Source organism: Sebastes umbrosus, chromosome 12 (assembly GCF_015220745.1).
Source record: "Sebastes umbrosus isolate fSebUmb1 chromosome 12, fSebUmb1.pri, whole genome shotgun sequence".
Taxonomy (NCBI): Eukaryota; Metazoa; Chordata; class Actinopteri; order Perciformes; family Sebastidae; genus Sebastes; species Sebastes umbrosus.
This window is the reverse complement of record NC_051280.1, coordinates 18,506,838-18,525,922: the sequence shown is the minus strand read 5'-3', so window position 1 is coordinate 18,525,922 and position 19,085 is coordinate 18,506,838. Positions and strand designations below refer to the sequence as shown.

Sequence of the window (19,085 nt, the reverse complement as noted above, 5' to 3'; positions counted from 1 at the left end):
CCCAAAAAAGGAATTCTGACGACTTATCAAAAAGAGAGTCTGACAATATCAGGGAAGCGTTTCAGAGGTGGAGAGAAAATGTTGCCGATAGTTTAGCCTTCTGCTCATGGCAAAAGAACGTATATTGCCAAGAAGTGAAAGTCAATTGGTCGTTCCATTGCAACATCAGCGCCCAGCAGAAAAGCTACGCTGCGCCATTTTGGACTGAAAGCAACTACCAGATGGCAGTAGTAACACGTCTGTCTAAAAAGTGTAAAAAGTGCCGCACAAAAGTAAAACAAAAGTATTTCTATTCTACCGAAAGGGCCAGTGTTGAACAATAATTTATAAATATAATAAGCGTTTTCAGTCCAAAATGGCGACAGCTACTGATGCAAAACCACGGTGCTTCAAAAAAGCACCAGAGTTCTGTCTCATTGCTTCTATACTCTATCACCACTGTGGCTACGACTATAGTTACCAGAAAGCTAAACTATTTGCAATATTTTCTCTCCATCTCTGAAACACTTCGCCAATATTTTAGCTTGCTATAGCCTCAAATCATAGTATGTGTATGTCGTGTAGTATGTCATCTCAAAGGGCTTTACAGGCCCACATGTTTGCAAAGAAAACAGGACGGTAATTCGTATAGAGTTGCCGCTATATAACGTCTTAGGGCAGAGAAGGAAGAGCTGCAGGATGAGGGCTGTATTTTTAATTTTTTGTTGCCTTTTCCATAAAACTGCCTACCCCGGGTTACCACTTGAATTGCAGTATGCTGAAAGGTTATTGTGGAATTTTTGCCCAATAATACCAAAAATAAACTGCCTCCTTCAGCTTTAAAAATTACATCTATCAGCACCATCTCTGCAAGCAATCACAGCATCCACAACAGGGGTGACACAGATATTAAGCGTTTGTAATTTGCTTGAAAATAAAGTCCAGGAAGTAATATTTAAATGCCCATGAACGACTACAGAAATAACTTAATTGAATGAACAAGAATAGCTTTGCTGTGTTCCCACTCGTAGTGCAAATACTGTCTCAGTGTGTGCTACCAATAATAATAAAGTTCAATATTGATGATTTTCATTCTGCTTTAATAATTAACACAGAGGAGACTGTAATCAACAGAAACACAGACACAGAGAGAAATAAAATAAATAACTAGATGGTAACTAGATGGTAATGAAGGTGTTGCTGGTGCACTGCTTTGTGAATGATGATTCTGGTTGTTCAGTTTTGCTTTTTGATATTAATTTTTATCTCGTGTGTCCAGTATTTGTCATCATGTTTTACGATTACATTAACTTAATATAGGCTCAAAAACCAAGGCATCAAATCATATTAAATAGATGGACTTTTGTCACAATATCAGTTATAAAAATATATATATCTTACAGTTAAGGGTTTTAAGGGCATATACAGTATATTTTTCGTTAAAAGTGTTATTGTTTCGTAACGGTTAAAATAACGTTAGCTCTCGCAGTCTTGAGGGCATTTCTGAGCACATTTCCTCGCATCCCAGGGAAAGGCAAATCACAGACTTAAAGAAAAAAAAAGCTTCTTGGTTTGCCTTTCCGTTTTTTTTTACAGCAAATAGAACCATTGTCATTCAAAGTATTTAATAAATTACATACAGTGTCCTCTATCGTCTGGGTAGAAGTACAGCAGGGAAAGACAGCTAAAGCTGGGCAGGAGCAGAGATAAACAGAGTTCGGACATTGTTTCACCCTCTCTGCTATTTAATGATGTCATAGTTATAACCGTTTCTGTGTGTTGGTAGTATGTTAATAATAATGGGTTTTATTACTTTACAACTGAATATTAATAAAATATTAGTAGCTTTTTGTCATAACCCCCCCTTTTTTTTCTTTGCGGCCACACTAAAATGCATTAAAGAGCACATCAGTGAGGCACACATATAGCAGAAACTCATCAGTAAACATCGTCCGAACTCTATTTATCCATGACTCTGGGCTGGGAGGAGGCGGTTTGTTTATACAGGGGCAGACCGCCTCCTCTTGCTGCTGATGCTACGGAAGTTGAATGGCCTCATCTTCATCTCAACGAAAGGAATAGAGAACTCGTGGCCTTTCCAGTGGTACCAGTTAATACCCTGTAAGAGTGAAAAGCTGCTTGAATCAACAGGGCTTTGTAGCAAAGGCAAGGACATTTGAGAAAAAGACAGGAAAATGTCAAATAAAAGGATAGTCTGAAGATGGAAATGTTATATATTCAGTAAAGTGTATTTTAATATCAACTGAAGGAAGCATTCAAAGCAGGAGGGCAAAAATCCTGTCTTAAGAGCTAGCAATCATGAATTTAGTGTAATTATAGTCTCACTCTATCCCCGCTAATCCCCGTCACCACAAAACCTTCCCATTTGCAGCTTTACACTGAGAGGCAATTTCTCTCTGCGTGTCTTTATGCCTGTCCATCTCTGCTCCCACCTGGTCTCATTTCATGTCGTCAAACAACAAAGACGAAGGTACAGAGCACACAGAGAAAGAAGCAGTGAGGCTCCAAAGCCTTTGTAGTTCAGCCTAATCACAGCTTCACACACAACACCTCACTCTCTTTGTCGAGCCATTACGGCATCAAGCTGAGCTACATCACACACTCAGTCAAAAGAACCGGACGAGCCTCCGACATTCTCTCCCACCTCGCATGTAGTGAGCAAAAAAAAACACCTGTCAGTGTGAGAATGGGACACCAGTATTATTTTGAATCAAACACGTGTGCATGGTTGTTTCATGTTTTTTGTCGCAAGCCTTTTCCTTCCACGTTTCTATAATTTGAATATGAACTCACTGGTATGAGTGTTTGGATAAGAGTGTCATTCCCGACTGATGTTGCAGGCACTTTTGATCAATCAAGATTAAGATGCATCATCTCTCCAAGTTTGATCGAAATTGGACAAGTGATGTAGCAGTGACTGTCCTTTTTTTTTACCTTTCTTTACAACTCCTCCATCAGGATTTTTGTAGCAAGTTTTATGTGATTTAATGTACAAATGATTAGTCTTTCAAACAAATTTCAACCTTTAATCACACTGCCATAATCAAGCCAGTTTGTGGGAATTTGGTAAATACCAAAATCTCAACTTGATCAAGCAGCATCATTGAGTTAAAGGTTACACCCAAATGATAGTTAGTTTTGGTGGTATGTGCTGAGCTTTTGAGACATCTGTGTTTCCTGCTTTTTGAAACAGACACTTTCTTTGGGACCGGACCACAAGCTCAGGTCATAAGCTCACCCACCTTAAGGCCCTTATCATGTCAGTTGATATTATGCTACATATTCCCAGACAAAATTTCAATCTAATTAGCACAAATGAGTTTACACACACTAAATCTGGAGCTTTTTGGGTCCTGGGGCAGTTGTCTACTTTACCATGTTGATAATCCATACCCCTCTTTTATCCATCCCAGATACAGTACCAGTAAGTAGGAGTGGTCTTTTGTAATTTGGATAAACAAAGCCTTAATTTTTCATGCCTGAACATTATTTTTACGGGTTGTTCGACCATCCCATTCTCGTGAACACGATATCTCAGGAACGTCTTGATTTCCTAGAATTTGGCACAAACTTCCACTTGGACTCAAGGATGAACTGATTTGATTTTGGTAATAAAAGGTCACTGTGACCTCACAAAACACGTTAACAGGATAAAATGATGAAGTGAAGACATTTTGGACAGACATGGATGTAAACTGTAACTTGACTGGTTGGCGGAGGCATACAATCGCGAGGCGGCAATTCTCGTTTCTAGTTTGGCTTTATGATCAGTAGATTAACTATTTTATTTGTCACATTCACTCTTTGATCAAGTAGTGTATTTATTGTATGACGTACCTGACTGTGTCTGGACTCGCCGTATTTGCCGTTGAGGTTTGCCCGGTGGCAGTTCTTGTACCACCATGCTCCTTTGTAAGACAAGGCACAGTTAGTGACAGCGATGTCGTTGTCTCTATCTTTTGTAGAGAAGGGCCGGCCCTGGTGGTAGCTCAGAGAGTCACCTGGGATCAGAGGAGAGAGAGAGATGCAGAACCTTAGACATCAGTGTATGCCGGGCAACATTTACATATGGCTGCGGTGAATAACGTGATGAGGGGACATTAACGACCAGGCAGGCAGGAGGGGAATGGGAAAAAGACATGAGAGGGAGGGAGAGGAAATCGGTCCTGCTACAGGCTCTCAGGAAAAAGTATAATTATAAACATGAGGGGATGATGGGTAATTCTGGCATATGGTCATGTTGACAGACTGAGAGATACATGGAGAGCGAGGACAAAAGTGGAAATGTGGAGGAGTGCTGAGGCGGGTTTTAGACATCGAGGAGAAGAAAAAATGGAGGGGAAAGATGGCAGATGGCAGATTAGAGATGGGAAAGCACACACTTTGCGATATTAAAGTATATAGTGTAGTTATTCGGCAAAAATATTCATATCGCAAAAAGTTTTCAATGTTGATGTCCTCACTGGCCATTTCAATACTATAGAAAGTTGGTTGATCACATGGCTATCATTCACAGAGCCAATAATGAAGTATGTTAACTTAAACAAAATAATATTATAATCAATGTAATGTATTCAGCACGTACCAGCGGTGCCATTGTACTCTCCTATCCTGAGCTTGTAGAGGTTTCTCGCATCTCCAATGGAGAATTTGTCATAATTGGCGTAGACCGACTCCTGTCCGTCCTTCATGTCAATTCTCAGCTCATAACGGCCCTGAGCAGCAATCCTCTGGACGTTGTCTAGACCTGCGGAGAAACAACACATTATATTGTATTATATTTAATAACCAAAGAAAGATCTAGGTTTTAATCACACTGGCGTTACAGCTTCAAAAAACAGATTTAAAAAGTTATACTGATATGGAGGTCATTACGCTCATATTGTGATTGAAGAACACTCCACTGGCCCAAGAAAGGTTACAAAAATGTATATAGGCCAAAATTACAAGTCACAAATGTTCCTCTTATGACAGATGAGGCAAAACTCCATTCAAATAGGCCCTTAATGGGGAATAAAGGAAGAGACCTCAAGAAGAGCAACAGAGGGATCCCTCTTCCAGTACGTAAAACCATTACACAAAGAATTTAATATCGATTTTTGTGACCTAGTGACATTCTACCACCCGTACGTACACATAGATAGACAGTTTGTTCTCACTGCAGCTTTGTAGGTTAAAGGTTTGAATCCCGATAAGCACTATGTCGGACGTCTTTGTCAGCTTGTTGTATGGATGTGCATGATTGACATTGTCGAGAGCGGTGGACACCATCACCACCAGCCCCCCTGCAAATGCCACATGTCGCAACTTCCTGAGATATGCGGCTTTGCTCTCTATCTCCAAGGTAGCAGATGTGGGGGCTCGTTTGAACCCTCGACAGGCGATAAGACCCCACACCAACCTGAGAGATTGGAACTGCCTTCACTATCAGATTACAGCAAGCACCCATTTGGAAAAGAGTCTCTTTCCCTGCTTAACCCTCCGACGGAAGCATCACATGTACAAAATCCGAAGAAAAAAATAAAAATCTTCAAGCCTACGCTGATAAGGAGTAGGAAGTAGAAATCGGAGAGAGCAGGGAGTCTGCTGTAATACGTCAATGGAAAGCAGATCAAATCTACGGTACAACCCAAAGGCACTTAAGGTGACAGGGGAAAAGCAATTGTTGTAATAAAATTGTGTTTAACACTCAGTCATCTCTAATTTCCATTGTATAATATCACTGTATTATCAGCAATTAATCTCGCACCCATAATATTTTACTGTTTTTTCCTCCAGCAGTTTTATGGGATCAGACTGCTCTATTCCAAACTGCAGCGATTAAAAATGCATTTTAACACACTATTGCACTCTTGTCCTATTATACTACCAATATTACCATCTCGTCACATTTTATTACCAGCCTTTCTCTCTCACTTACTCAGAAGCAAAGGGGGTAAATTAAAAAAAGAAAGAGAATGGGATAATGATCACATATTCGCGCACAGCCACCCTGGTTTCTCTCTGTTATTACTGACATTGTGTTCGGTACGAAAACTGGCCGAGGTCGGTGAGTAGGGAGAATAGATTGCCCTAGAGCAGCAATAAAAACGGCCGTTTTCAAACTGTAACACATAATAATGAAAGCTTAATTTCCATATTCTTTACTGCTGACCAGTCAAGTGCCTCTTCTTTTCAGTTTGAGTGGATTTAATATCGATGTTTATGGTTCCACACTGTCCAATATATTGCTGTTATGTGTGTAGTGGCGGTGATTAGCTAAATGTTCACTATAATAGCTCTCTAAGGGCTATGACAGCAACCTAATCTGTAGAAAGATAAGTGAAGGACGAATGGTTTCAAACTGCAGTGACCATCTGTATGATCATGCCATTTACTTTCTATAAGGATAATACATTTTAAAGGACACTTCTTACACTGCAAATGCTTAAAATGCACATATAATATGGTCAATTTCCCAAATGTAAGCAAATACAGGCTAAAAAACGGAGCTCAGAATAATAGGAGTGACAAAATCCATTATAATATTGTATTAACTTTTTTCATGGTGCACTATTTATATTTTTTTGACAGTACTAAGGCTCATAATGTCCCACAAACATGGTTCTCCCTTTATATATAAATGCATACAGAAAACGGGTTGGGTGGGCAGTCGTCTCAAATGTTTCTGAGGAAAGGCCCACAGTGTCAGATTTTGGAAACCCTTGACCTGGATTACTGGGCAGCTTTCTCTGTCCAAAAACTTGCCATTACAAGCTGTGTTGACAGTGCTGACTTTTGACGAAATGGCAAAAGAACTGAAGTGTTAAAAATGAGGGAAGTTATTGTGTTAGCTGTGTAGCACAACCTTTTCCCCATGACCTTCCTTCACCTCTTTTCGAATACAACCCGCAGGATGTCCCTACGTGAAAAACCTCTTAACACAATTAAATTTCCCTCTCTGCTATGTTCTGGTGAGATCAGGCATTTAGTAAGATAATGCTAAGGCTCTACGGTTATGGCCAAAATGATAATCACGATTATTGTGATCAATATTGAGATCATGATTACTATCAAGATTATTCATAGATTTTACGGACAAAATATTTGTATTGCAAATTCACATTTAAATAATCAGAGCGCTGCTTTTTCTACCATGTTCTGCTTCATTATAACCATCAACAATTCTGAATATTATTGTTTTACTTTGTTATCGTCATCTATTGTGGCTATTTATATAAAAACACAAAATTAAAATAATTAGGAAATGAAAGATGGTACTTTTATTTAAATATTTGCTTCGATTAAATTAATCTGGGCATTAGTAGTTCTAATTATATATTGTAAGCTGCTTATAGCTACTAGTGTTAGGAAGTTGAACAGATCATAATTCCTTCTCTAATGTCTATTTTATAATTTCTTGTGAAAACATCTCCTTCAAACAACTGAATTTATTCAAGTTTCTTGCCAAAAACTACATTTTACAAGATTACATTTGAACTCATCATGATAGCGTCATAATTTACCATTGCCTAATACTCATGTTTACTGAGCAAAGCTTGAACGCACCATGATGTGCTCCGTGCTGTCGGCAGACGAGTTGGTCACTGTGATTACTCTGAGCAGCATCACGAGAATCAATTACAATATAATAAGTGTCTGATTAAGTTAGTTGCTCGAAATGTTTTTAAGGTTGTTTCTCCACGGCTTATTTTGGACCTGCAGTTGTGACAAATTGCCGCTTTATGTCTTCTTCACTCATGCTGAAGAACTTCCACACCATCGACATGCTCTGTTTGTGTGTGACGCTACTGACTCTGCTGCTGTGTGCCAACGTAAAACCTTCATGTGCTGGCTGCACGTGTGTGTGAGACTACTGAAAACTGTCCAGCTTCAGTTGGCAGATGATTGATGCTGCATCTCTAGCTGTTAGTTTAGGAAGCGCTTCATTTATGCAGCAGAGTTTTTTATGAGCGGAGCACGCATTTTAATATCGCAGTCGATCATCTTCATTTAATTGTGGGAAGCCTAAATCGGGATTGTGATTAATATTCCATTAATTGTACAGCTATAGATAATTCCCCAATAAACCTTTTTTTCAAATAAGACATTTTGACATGTCACAGTAGAAAAAGCACTGGTGTAAATAATAAAATGAATGATGGCTGAATTCCATTTTTAGCTTAAGGGTCTATTGTGCATGCTGGGATACTTAATTATTAATGTTATTAGTAACACCTGTGCTTTTACTACTATGTGAACAAAAAGCCTGTAGTGCCATGCTCACAACCACTAGATCAACAGTCAGGTCAGCTTCATACAGCAGGCTCAACATTTTGTCCCGTACTCTGAGGCTGCCGTGTTCCCTGCTGGCATGTTATCTGTAATCTGGCATCATGGGGAGAAGCTTTCATGGGAGCAAAGAGCAGCCTGTGATGCTCCACACCCTGAGGTTACATTAAGCTGCTTTTATGCGCTGAGAGGACAGAGTACTGTAAAGGATAGAAGAAAGATGGAGAGACTAAAAAAGTAAAGCAAGACCCTAGAGATAGAAGGAGGTGCCCTCGACTAGTCCCGAAGTGGTGAGAGGGCAGATTATTGCTGATTCAGCTGAAGTGGAAACGGGTCAGATGAAATGTTGTACTCACTGAACCAGATATGCCTCGGTGTCTTTAGATTTTATTATACAGTACAGCGACCAAGCCAATATAAATCTGCTAGATATGAGGCGAATCTGTGCCAGGATGCAGCTACAGGATGCCTTCAGCTAAAACACTGCTGTCACTTTATAGCTCACAATCTATACTTTATACTGTGTAGTGTGCACGGAGGAGGGATTTCTCTCCTGTATGGTGTGTGTAGTGTTATCGTACAATAACAGATGTTTGTCCAACATTCTTTATCACGTCTCCTGTGCTTCAGCGAGTAATCCTCCACTCATACAAGAGCAAATTATTAATTTATACCAGCAGACAGCAATCCAACTTTTCCTGTTGTGATGAAATGTTAAGAGCTACCTTTGAACACCCTCCCTGTTGTGGTGTACTAAAAGTAACAGGACCAGCTGACATTCTTATTCAAGTCAACTCGACATCACCTCAAACATACAACTTTAAAAATAACCAGTAAAGCAACGAATCTGACAGACTCAACGAGAATTGCTTTTGTGCCAGATTCCATTATATTGCCAGCTCCTGTTCATGAGGGGTTGGATCTAAAATGTCTTTATGCTTTCACCTATTACAGTGTGCTTAGTCACTAATAGACTAGAGCGTGCCACCGCTATCTTGTGTTATGATCCAATGTGTGTCAGCTGCAGAGTAACAGCCTTCCCTCTGTGATAATGTGGTGATAATGCAATGCCATAAAATGTCCCCCCAGTGTTGTTATTTAATTTCTCTAATCAAAAAGTTCAAAAAACATTCTTCTCAAGGTTCCTGATTCACTTAATGAAATATGCATGTAATATTTTTCCCTTTAATCATCTGCACCAAAACAATAACACAAAGAAACTGGCCCATGAAGAAACATGACTCATTAGCACATTTTCTAATGAATATAATTATTGTTTCATAATGAGATTTTGGGGGAGGGAAAAAAAAGATTTTCAGCAGTCCATCAAAACATTGAGGATGTTCTGTTGTTTTGTCTTTGAATCAGCGACGCTAAAAACAATTACCAAGTCATTTCAGGGAGAGATGAGCTTTCAGGGAATCCAGTAATGAATCGGGTAGACTTTGTGAAGTCAAGTGCTGAAAGATGAGACGAGCAAAAAAAAAAAAAAAGGCTAGCAGCATGGTTCTCCATCTTCATACAGAGTGAAAAATCTTACAAGAAAGGCTATACTGCCTGTAAAGGATATTGGAAACATCTTTCCTCTCCATAAAATAGATGTGTCAATTGAACCCAAGTGAAAGCTAGGACCCTCTATTGATTGCACCTATTAAATCCACTTCAGTCATGGAGACAGCGTGTAGATAAAGGGGGTAATACAACCCTCACAAAATTGAACAAAATGGGTAGCAGGTTGCAGATTAATATCAGCCTGAAGCCCATACTATGCAGTTGAAAAATATATTGGGCAGGGTGACAGGAAGTTGAAATAAAACGTCAGCAAACCTGTTACCTGTGAATTTTCTAATACACCTACCTGTCAATCAGCATCATTTTAGGCTTATCAAAACATGTAGAGCAACTACTCTCCAGTTCCTAACTTCATTTGATTGGAGGACAGATGTTTATCTTATCCTGTTACACCTATAGAAGCAGACATCAAACACTGGGCATGATGGTGGACTTGGGTAAATCCCTGTATTTGAAAATACACTCTACATATTTTTACCTCTAGATTAATTATCTCAGGTTAAGAGTCTTACCGAGCCAGAATTCATCCTCCAGGTTTCCAAAGCCGACCCGATAGTCACTCCACTTCCTGGAAAAGTCTGTCAGGCCATTCTGACGACGCTGAAATACCTGAACACCAAAATATGAAAATGGGACAATATCAGAAAGATACAACTCGGTTGTCAAAAGGACATTCAGTACTGTATGTGGTCCAAAAAAAATTCCAATTCTCTCCCCTACTCTTCGTCTCTTCTCTTAACCTAACTGACAGACTTTCTTACATTTGCATATTATGACAAAAGTGCTATTAAAAGAAAGCATTATCTTCACAGTGACTTACGATCCAGCCTCCTTCATCAGTAGTCATGTCGCAGTACACCTGCACACCCTGGCTGGGGTCTCTGTTGATGTAAATGGTGTATGCGCCGCTCAGCGTCTCTCCATTCAGCAGGTGTTGGGCACAATTCTGAGGTGTTGCAAACAGACGACTCCCTGGAGAGAAGCAGAGGACGTATGAGGACAAGTTATGATTTGCTTGAGTTTGTCCATATTTTGACTTAAATAATTCAGTTTGTGGAGATTTCTGTAGACTGAATGCAATTACAAAAAACAATGTAATTGCAATTATTTCGACTGATCATTATTTTCATTTTCATTGAAAAACATTAAGATGATTATGGTGTGATTTTTGCAAGGATCTGTACTAAACAAAGATGTTTTCTTTGGTGTGAAATATGATGTGTAGGCTGGGACATCAGCAAGACAATATTTCATTTTAAATGGTGTTTTGACACACATTTCGCCAAATATTGCGCCTCCTGCGATATTGCGATTTATTTTTGGCGACATTCAGGAATCAGGAATTGATATTTTTATATTAAGATACCTTTTTATATCAAGATGCCAAGATGTGTAATGTAAAATGAGATGCCTGCAGAGATGGACCCCCAGATAATTATTTGCTTTTATAAGTCCTGCTTCAGTCACAGCAGACAGCTGTTTTAAGTGAAAAAGCTTTGATAAGCTGACTGTACACTACCTGCCAAGCACCAAATGGCAGACAGACTCAAGTTAGGTGGTAAACATAGTGTCGCATTAAAGAGCAGATATTCCCTCAGGGGTTGGTGGAGACCAAAAAAGAGCTAAAGGCAGAGTGAATATTGACCTTACAATCATCAGGTAGCCAGAAACACAACTTAAAATGAATGCTAATGTTGCTCCATGTTTAAATAGGCAACAATTTAGTATATAAACTTTAGATGATGACATTCCAACTTGTTCTGCTGCATCCAAGTGGCCAAAAATACCAATTAAAACTGATTTAGATGAAAGTAAAACTGACAACCTGCAAAGCTTTCATCACACACACATCCTACTGCTATGTCCACTGCTGGGTGGAAATGATGGATATTGATATTTACTTTTGGCATGTTCACATAAATTCCAGGTGATTAGCAACTTCATGATGCTTCCTTGTTTGAATGACATATCCATCACTTAATGACACACTGGGCACATTGAAGATTAGAGGGCCGGCCACCCTGCAGATGCACCCTAATGGGAAGTCTTCCTCACTATGCTTCAGGGAAGGAAGATAAAAACGGTGTCTGACTATGGGGACCCATTATTGTGCACCTTTGTTATAGAGACAGTAATGTGATACGCTGTGAAAAAGCAGGAAGGCCAAGAAAACTCACCCCGTTAGAATCTCTTTCCATCTTAAATCAAAGAGTACAAATACATTATGTGTATGTATGTGTGTGTACTGTACCTGTAGTGAAGGTAGTGGAGACTACAGCGCTGGTGTCAAGTCCTCTTGCAGCCTGGAGATTGACAGTGTACTCTGTGGTCTCAGCCAGTCCCTCCAGTCGAATCCATGTGTCCTCTGCATCCAGGATCAGCTCCTAGTACATACACACAAACACACAGGACCAAATTCACTCACACAGAACTTAAAAGATATTAGATAAAGAAATTAAATTAGAATCCCCACAAGTCACTGATAAAATATTGTTTTCAAAAGACCTATGACAACAAAGAAACCTTCAAGCTATTTTTGTTCAGGAAACGCACAGCAGCTTGCTTTGTATTTCAGTCACACGATGTTATATCAAACATAAATATAAATAGGTGATTATTTAGAAGGATTGAAATAAGATTATTAGGTCAATTTAAATACTGTATTGGTGAAGTAGTAAAGTACAAGTTGGCTGTTCACATATGAAACATTTAAATGAGATGAAGCACAACAATATTTAACCATTTTATCTTGTAGCAGTTCTCTTTAGTGTTTAGTTAATTTGGATTTTACCACATAAATCTGTTATTTGAAAGCATAAAGAAGAACTTTACGATTATGTTGTAACCAGTGGGAAACCTCCGGGGTCTGAAAAGTGAAGCCTTAAAAAGGAAGTGCCTTAAACTTGCATTCTTTCTAATGGCCAGCAGGGGGCGACTCCTCTGGTTGCAAAATGAAGTCAGATTGTATAGAAGTCTATGAAGAAATGGCCCTACTTCTCACTTGAGTTATTACCTCAGTAAACATTGTAAACATGAGTTTATGGTCTCAATCACTAGTTTCAAGTCTTCTTCAATACAGCATGATGTTCATTTAGTAAATTATGGTCCCATTTAAAGTCAAATAGACCATAAAGCAGGGGATGCTTTAGGGCGTGGCTACCTTGTGATTGACAGGTCGCTACCATGGCGTTGTCCGGTCTGGGAGTGTTTTCGTCTTACAACTTTAAGCCTTTCACAGTGTTTTCAGTTCATGAAAGTTAATTGTAACATTTTGGTGGCTTAAAAATACCTTATTTAGGGTTTGGTTGTACTTAGCTCCACCCTCTTGTATCACTTCTGGTGGCAAAAAACAAGATAGCAACGGCCAAAATGCCAAACAGCGGTCAACAAACTAATGTGTGACGTCACGGTGACTACATCCACCTCTTATACTGTATACAGTCTATGGTTGTAACTTTTGTTTTGTAAAACAGTGGTGTCTTGTACTCCCGTGTAAGATAGACTGGATGTTTGGCACGACATAGAAATACAAATTACCTAAGTGGTAAGAGTTACTCTTCCACTGTCTGTGCAGAACAAGTCTGGTTGCCTGTGTTTTCACATGTGATAAGTGACTGAGCTATCAAATAGAGAAAGGGAGGACAAGGGGGCAACTAGATGGAGAGAACAAGATAAAAGACTCTTATTGGACAGCCAAGCTGAGCAGCGTCTAAGCAATCAGGAAACAAACATTTCTATTTTTGGTAAAGAAGTCACGACGGTGCAGTACAGTTACTTCCCTTTGTTTTTGACAAATCTTTCATTGAGCCCGTCTTAAAGAGCCAAGGCGTTTGACCAAGTATTTTATGTGACATCGTGTTTCTTAGATCAGACAGAAAATCCACCAGCAGAACGCTCAATTGATGAACAGAAACTTGACCTTGTCTATGTATTTGTGTGCATGTGTGTTACAGTTTGCCCTGGATACACATTAAATATGAACAAGTAAAAATGAAATATTCAGCCAGTTTGGAAAATAAATCACACATTTCCAGGCAATGTGTCTATGTGAATAATGCAGGGAAGCAGCTGGTAAATGGTGTCTCTCCGTCTCCGAGGATCTGACATATTCCCACCAGGTTTTCAGGGTCAAGATTAGATTTATATTGCAAGCAAAACGGCCTCGTTTTATAATACATACCTTTATAAACTCGCTATCAAAAGTGTATGTATGTGAGGTTGAATGGTTGGATGTGTATTTATCCTTGTGGGTATTTGAATTGTGAGATCTTTATTACTCCAGGCACGAACATAACCAACAGCGATACATGCATTTACAAACCGGTAAGTAAATGTTAATCAGATAAGAAATTAATCTCTGCTACAGCTACTGTGTGTAAATTACAGAAGTCCATTATCTCTGTGAGAGGGGAAGCTGGCTGAACAGCTGTAAGGCACCAATATGTGGTTAGGTTTTCAGCCGAGGTAACGCTGCCTCATATTTTTTCAGCCAAGCCAGACCTCAAGTAGAGACAACCGCAGGAAAGTCTTACAATGAGTACTTCAATCTCCCGTCGCAGCAATCATTTTTGCTATGTGCATTAATGAGTGATGTGACTCATTTCTTGTTGAACGATATGAATTCTTAATGTGGCACTCGTTGAGGCAGCTCACTGTGATGAACGGAGATTTGAATAAAATCGAAAAGAACACCATCAAAGGTGGCGAGAAGAACGAAAAATGAAATTGCTTTTTAAATTCTAACTGGGTTTACAAGATCTTCCAGATGTTTGCCTTTCTTTCTAAGACAATCTCTATTTAATGCATGAATTTATTAGGAAACTACTGTATTAATTGACACTGAAAAAACGTCACATAAGCAGTGAACTGAAATTACGATCAGTTTTGCCATAAAAAATGTCAACGTAAAGAAAGAAATGTGCTGGGCAAGGAACCATTAACAAAAGGAGAGGGCGGTTGTAAAGAAAATGTACGATATGGAGAAACTGACCTTTTTGTCTCAGACTTTGTATCAATAAACTTTATGTGTTGGTCCAAATGATTAATACATATGGATATCACATAGAAAGAAAGGAATACAGTGGAAACTGCTTATAGTGATCAACAGCTTGTATGAATACAAAAGGTTTGGGACAGAATCATTTCTATTCAAATGCTGTTTAAATAATTTGCTTATAGTAATCAAGTAGTCCGCTTACAAAGTTCATTTTGGGTCTTTTCATACATGACAACAGATCAAAAAACATTTTAAAAGTATGTTAGACTAACATTAGTTGAATTTTTGTTTTGTTTTTTACTTTACTCTCTTGATACTAGGCCTCGCAGAACGTCTGCTTTCCGCCTGGATAGGCTGATGCTGCGTGCACTTTGATGTCATAACAGGAAAAGGAAAGTAATTTTCTCTCAATAAAAACCGAACGCGCACGAGGAAAGCACCCTCGTCAAGTGGATTGATAATGTCTGGTCATGTAATGCTCCCAAAGTGAAACTCTGGTGATCAACTCCTCAGCACTGGCAGCTCATGCAGACCGCTCTGCATGCACGCTCGCGCCGCAGAGCCGGCCAAAAAACGGTGAATCCTCACCCTAGGTGAGGGAAAAGGCAGAAGAATCGGCAGCAAGCAGGTTAATAGCGAAGCGGTCCGTTTCATTACGTTGTATTCATGTAATAAATATACAAATTAGATGGTAATCTGCATTAGAAATGATGCAAAACAACTACTATTTGGTTGTAATAATCATCCGCTTATAGTGATCAATTTGACCCGGACAGACGTGATCACGATCAGCAGTTTCCACTGTACTTGATATTGTGTTTTCCGTGGTTTACTAGTATTATCACAATAATAATTATATCACAATAATACTTATATCCTAATATAAATGTTATAAGTATTGGTCACTAGGTTTGTATGTGCATTTGCTGGATAAATGTAATAAGACAAAATCCTTCTAAATCCTATGAGGACTAGATGGTCTGAGACTGATATGGACTTGGGGTGATCCTTACTCGATGCCCTGTCGGTGTTTTCTTGTTAAAGTAATTTCAAAACGTATTAATATTTTCTTATCATAAAAAAAAGAAAAAATGATCCTTTTGGATCCTCCAAAGACATATCAAACATGTTCCTTTGCCTCTGAAGGACCGTGTCGGTGTTTGAGAGACAACTTGAACAAACTTGGACTGGAAATTGTTGCTTACTAGCTATGGGCCAACAGTGTTTTTGTTTACAGTGGTAGTGAACAGTAAGTACAACGCCAACATCTAAACAGACCATTTGCAGTTAACTTTTTAAGCTGTTTAATGTGCTGCAGCTGAGCAGCTAATTAGCTATCTACTGATGTTAGCAGTGCACATTTACATCATTCAGCAACCCAAAGTGCAACACAAGACGTGTCGTTGTTTGTTAGTTAGTTAGACTGTTAAGCTAAATTTATTTGTAAGTTGGATATGAAGGATACAAGTGTTGTGTTGTTATTCAAAGTCTGTTTCTCTTGTTTTGTGTTGCAGGCTGCTGTCTGGTTGTTAGTCAGAATGACCATCTGCTTTTGATAGAACAGTGAACTTGCTGCGTTATGCAAATATGGTTTCAAATGAAACTATTTGATTAGTTGAAAACAACAATTTTCCATTAATGCTAGAATAGGGAGCGCCATAATGAAACCAAACAGTATTGAATATCAATTTCTCCCTGTTGGGTACTGATTTGTATGCTGTATGAGTATGTATTATGTAGATATGCATGTGGCTGTAGGAGAAACATAATTGTGAAAAATGTAATTTCTGTTTGGCTTAACATGCAAATGTATGCATAGTCCTGGAAATGTCATATTAAATGTTGATTTAATATTACTCATATGTAAATGCCATAATGTTTCAAGACAAATGTTTCCTTAGAAACAAACCATAGTTTTGGAAAAAGGATGAAAAGACAGAACACGGGATCAACATCAAGAAAGTGATCATCATTTAAGAACGATGTTGATAGAAGTCTGTTTGCACCGGAAACAAGTGAAATCTAAAAAAATGGGATAATCTGAATTGTTACCGTTGCATTCTTTGTGCATGAGTGACACCCGATGGTCAACCACACAGCAGTACCACACATTCAAGGTGTGTGTGTGTGTGTGTGTGTGTGTGAGAGACTTGTGGACCATCATCACTGCATCAATATGGATGTGTCACGATCTACGCTGGGCATTGACGGGGAGAGTCTGTGTGCATCTGGTTACATGTGTGTACTTGTGTGTAATTGCCAATAAAAGGGAGTCTCTTGCAGAGCATCATGGGAAATGGTTCTAGTCAATTCGTTAACAGGCGTGGTGCGTTCCACACGGCTCCGACTAATGTTCTTTATTACCATTACTCAGCCACATCAAAAAGTTTAATCAAAATAAACAATGTCTCTACTGAGACACATTAAAGTAATATCTCTATTAGACAGGCAATTTCACTGCGCAGTGTGTGTATGTGTGTGTGTGTGTGAGAGAATCTGTGGGTTTGTGTGTCCCCAAACACTTGCGCGCTCCACATGAAGGGATTACATGACTGAAAGATAAAATTTCGATTTTTAAGTGCTTTTCATAAAGTTGTGATTCTGCATTCATTTTCTTTTCCTCAACATTGCTCTACTCTGTTATAGTAAGTTGATTAAATTGGGGACATTTTCTACTTTGCAGAAATCCAAGAAGAGTTTTTTTTCAATATGTCTTTCAATATCTGCAGAATTAAATTTCTATTTTCAGGTGTGTGGATTAACAAAAGTACAGCTTATCTCCTTGACACATGTTTGCGACTGTAGCACGAATACTCAACAGGATTTGAGTAGATGGAGAGTAGATAAGGAAACACATTTTGGATGCATATAAAATGTTACCATACAATTACAGTATATATGATATCAGCAGTATGTGTGTAAGAGACAGAGTTGAGACTCAAGAGTTCAGCTATGTGTGCTACATACTTTGCGGCTGCCGTCGGTCGACTTGTAGGTGAGCATATAGTTGTCAATTTCTGCGATTGGCGGTTGCCAGGAGATGAGAGCGCTGCGGTGATTCACCTCACTCGCTGTCAGGTTCAGGGGCGCGTCCATGGCTGCCAAAGGAGAGAGAAAAATATAATGTTTTCAGGATGTTTTCTACATCTACAGCGTACTGTAGTTCAAATAATGACTGAGGTGTTCATTCACTTTTGCACATTTATATCATATATACTCATTGCGTTTCAGCTTTTTATAGGTGCTCAGGTGTCAGGGTGGAGTGATGTGAATGCCTGGTGCTTGAAAGAAAATGTTACACTTACCATTCAGTGAGTTACAGTATAGTACATGTGAATTTGCCCTGTACCATCCCTAGTCTTGAGTAACTTGTACAAAACTGTCTGGTGCAGGTGGGCAAAGAAAGTATCTTTGGATAGAAGAATATATATTTCTCTTTACATGAGTACTATTGCTCATACAGTATTCTCATTCCTGCCCTCTGAAAAGCGATTACCAGTTTAATAATACACAGGAACACGTGCATACTGTACGCTACACCTGCATCATGTAACAACGATTTGCATGCATTATGCACAGCACAAAGAGAATCAGCTGTGTAAATAATTTATGGTATTGCTGCATTTTATTCCATTTTTAAGGTCGTTGTAGTATTTTATTGTATTATTTATCGTCTTCCAAGTTAAGAACATGCAGGGCACTAGTATTTTATTGAATAAATTATCTTTTATGTATGGCAACATTTTGAACTCAAGGTCTAGTATCCTGCAGGCGTTTTGATCATTCTGTTATTGAAGACAAGCAGTGGCTGACTCACTACCAGGAGAGAAGTACCAGGCAATGCATCAGCAGCCAGAAAAATTGGGTCTTAAAAATATAAAAATGAACAACCTAGAAATTAAACCAATAACTGACACACAGATAATCTGCAGGGTGGTAAATTGATCTGTTTTTGCAAACTCACAATGTCAATGCACACCTGTAACTGGCCAGACCATAACAGAGCAACCTAACAGCATTGGACCTTTTTCTGTTCAGGTTGACTGGTCTGCTGTGCTGCCTTGGCCAGGTTTTCTCTCTATGGACAGCAATAGATGTTACAAAGTGGCAGTGACCCAACCTCTTAACAAAGCCTCAGTAGCTGAGATTAAATAAACTAGACAAATGTTGTTATGCCAGTACTGCTGAAGGTCATCTTGAAAGGATCTCTTTTAGTTCGATTTTTCTGCCACTTGAACCACAAGTG

At 39.0% G+C, this 19,085-nt stretch overlaps 1 protein-coding gene across 2 annotated transcripts in view; it reads right to left on the bottom strand.

The window, feature by feature from the left end:
* Positions 1-291: 291 nt before the first annotated feature.
* The window catches only part of tnr (tenascin R (restrictin, janusin)), a 200,185-nt gene continuing 181,391 nt past the window's right edge, over positions 292-19,085 (bottom strand). For both annotated transcript variants that reach the window (XM_037788155.1, XM_037788154.1), the window contains 7 exons: positions 17,807-17,937; positions 12,095-12,227; positions 10,664-10,815; positions 10,356-10,452; positions 4,586-4,747; positions 3,838-4,001; positions 292-2,098 (listed from right to left, as the gene is read on the bottom strand). In XM_037788155.1, coding sequence (XP_037644083.1) covers positions 1,979-2,098; positions 3,838-4,001; positions 4,586-4,747; positions 10,356-10,452; positions 10,664-10,815; positions 12,095-12,227; positions 17,807-17,937 — 959 coding nt within the window. In that variant the 3' untranslated portion in view covers positions 292-1,978. The remainder of the gene's footprint in view (positions 2,099-3,837; positions 4,002-4,585; positions 4,748-10,355; positions 10,453-10,663; positions 10,816-12,094; positions 12,228-17,806; positions 17,938-19,085) is intronic.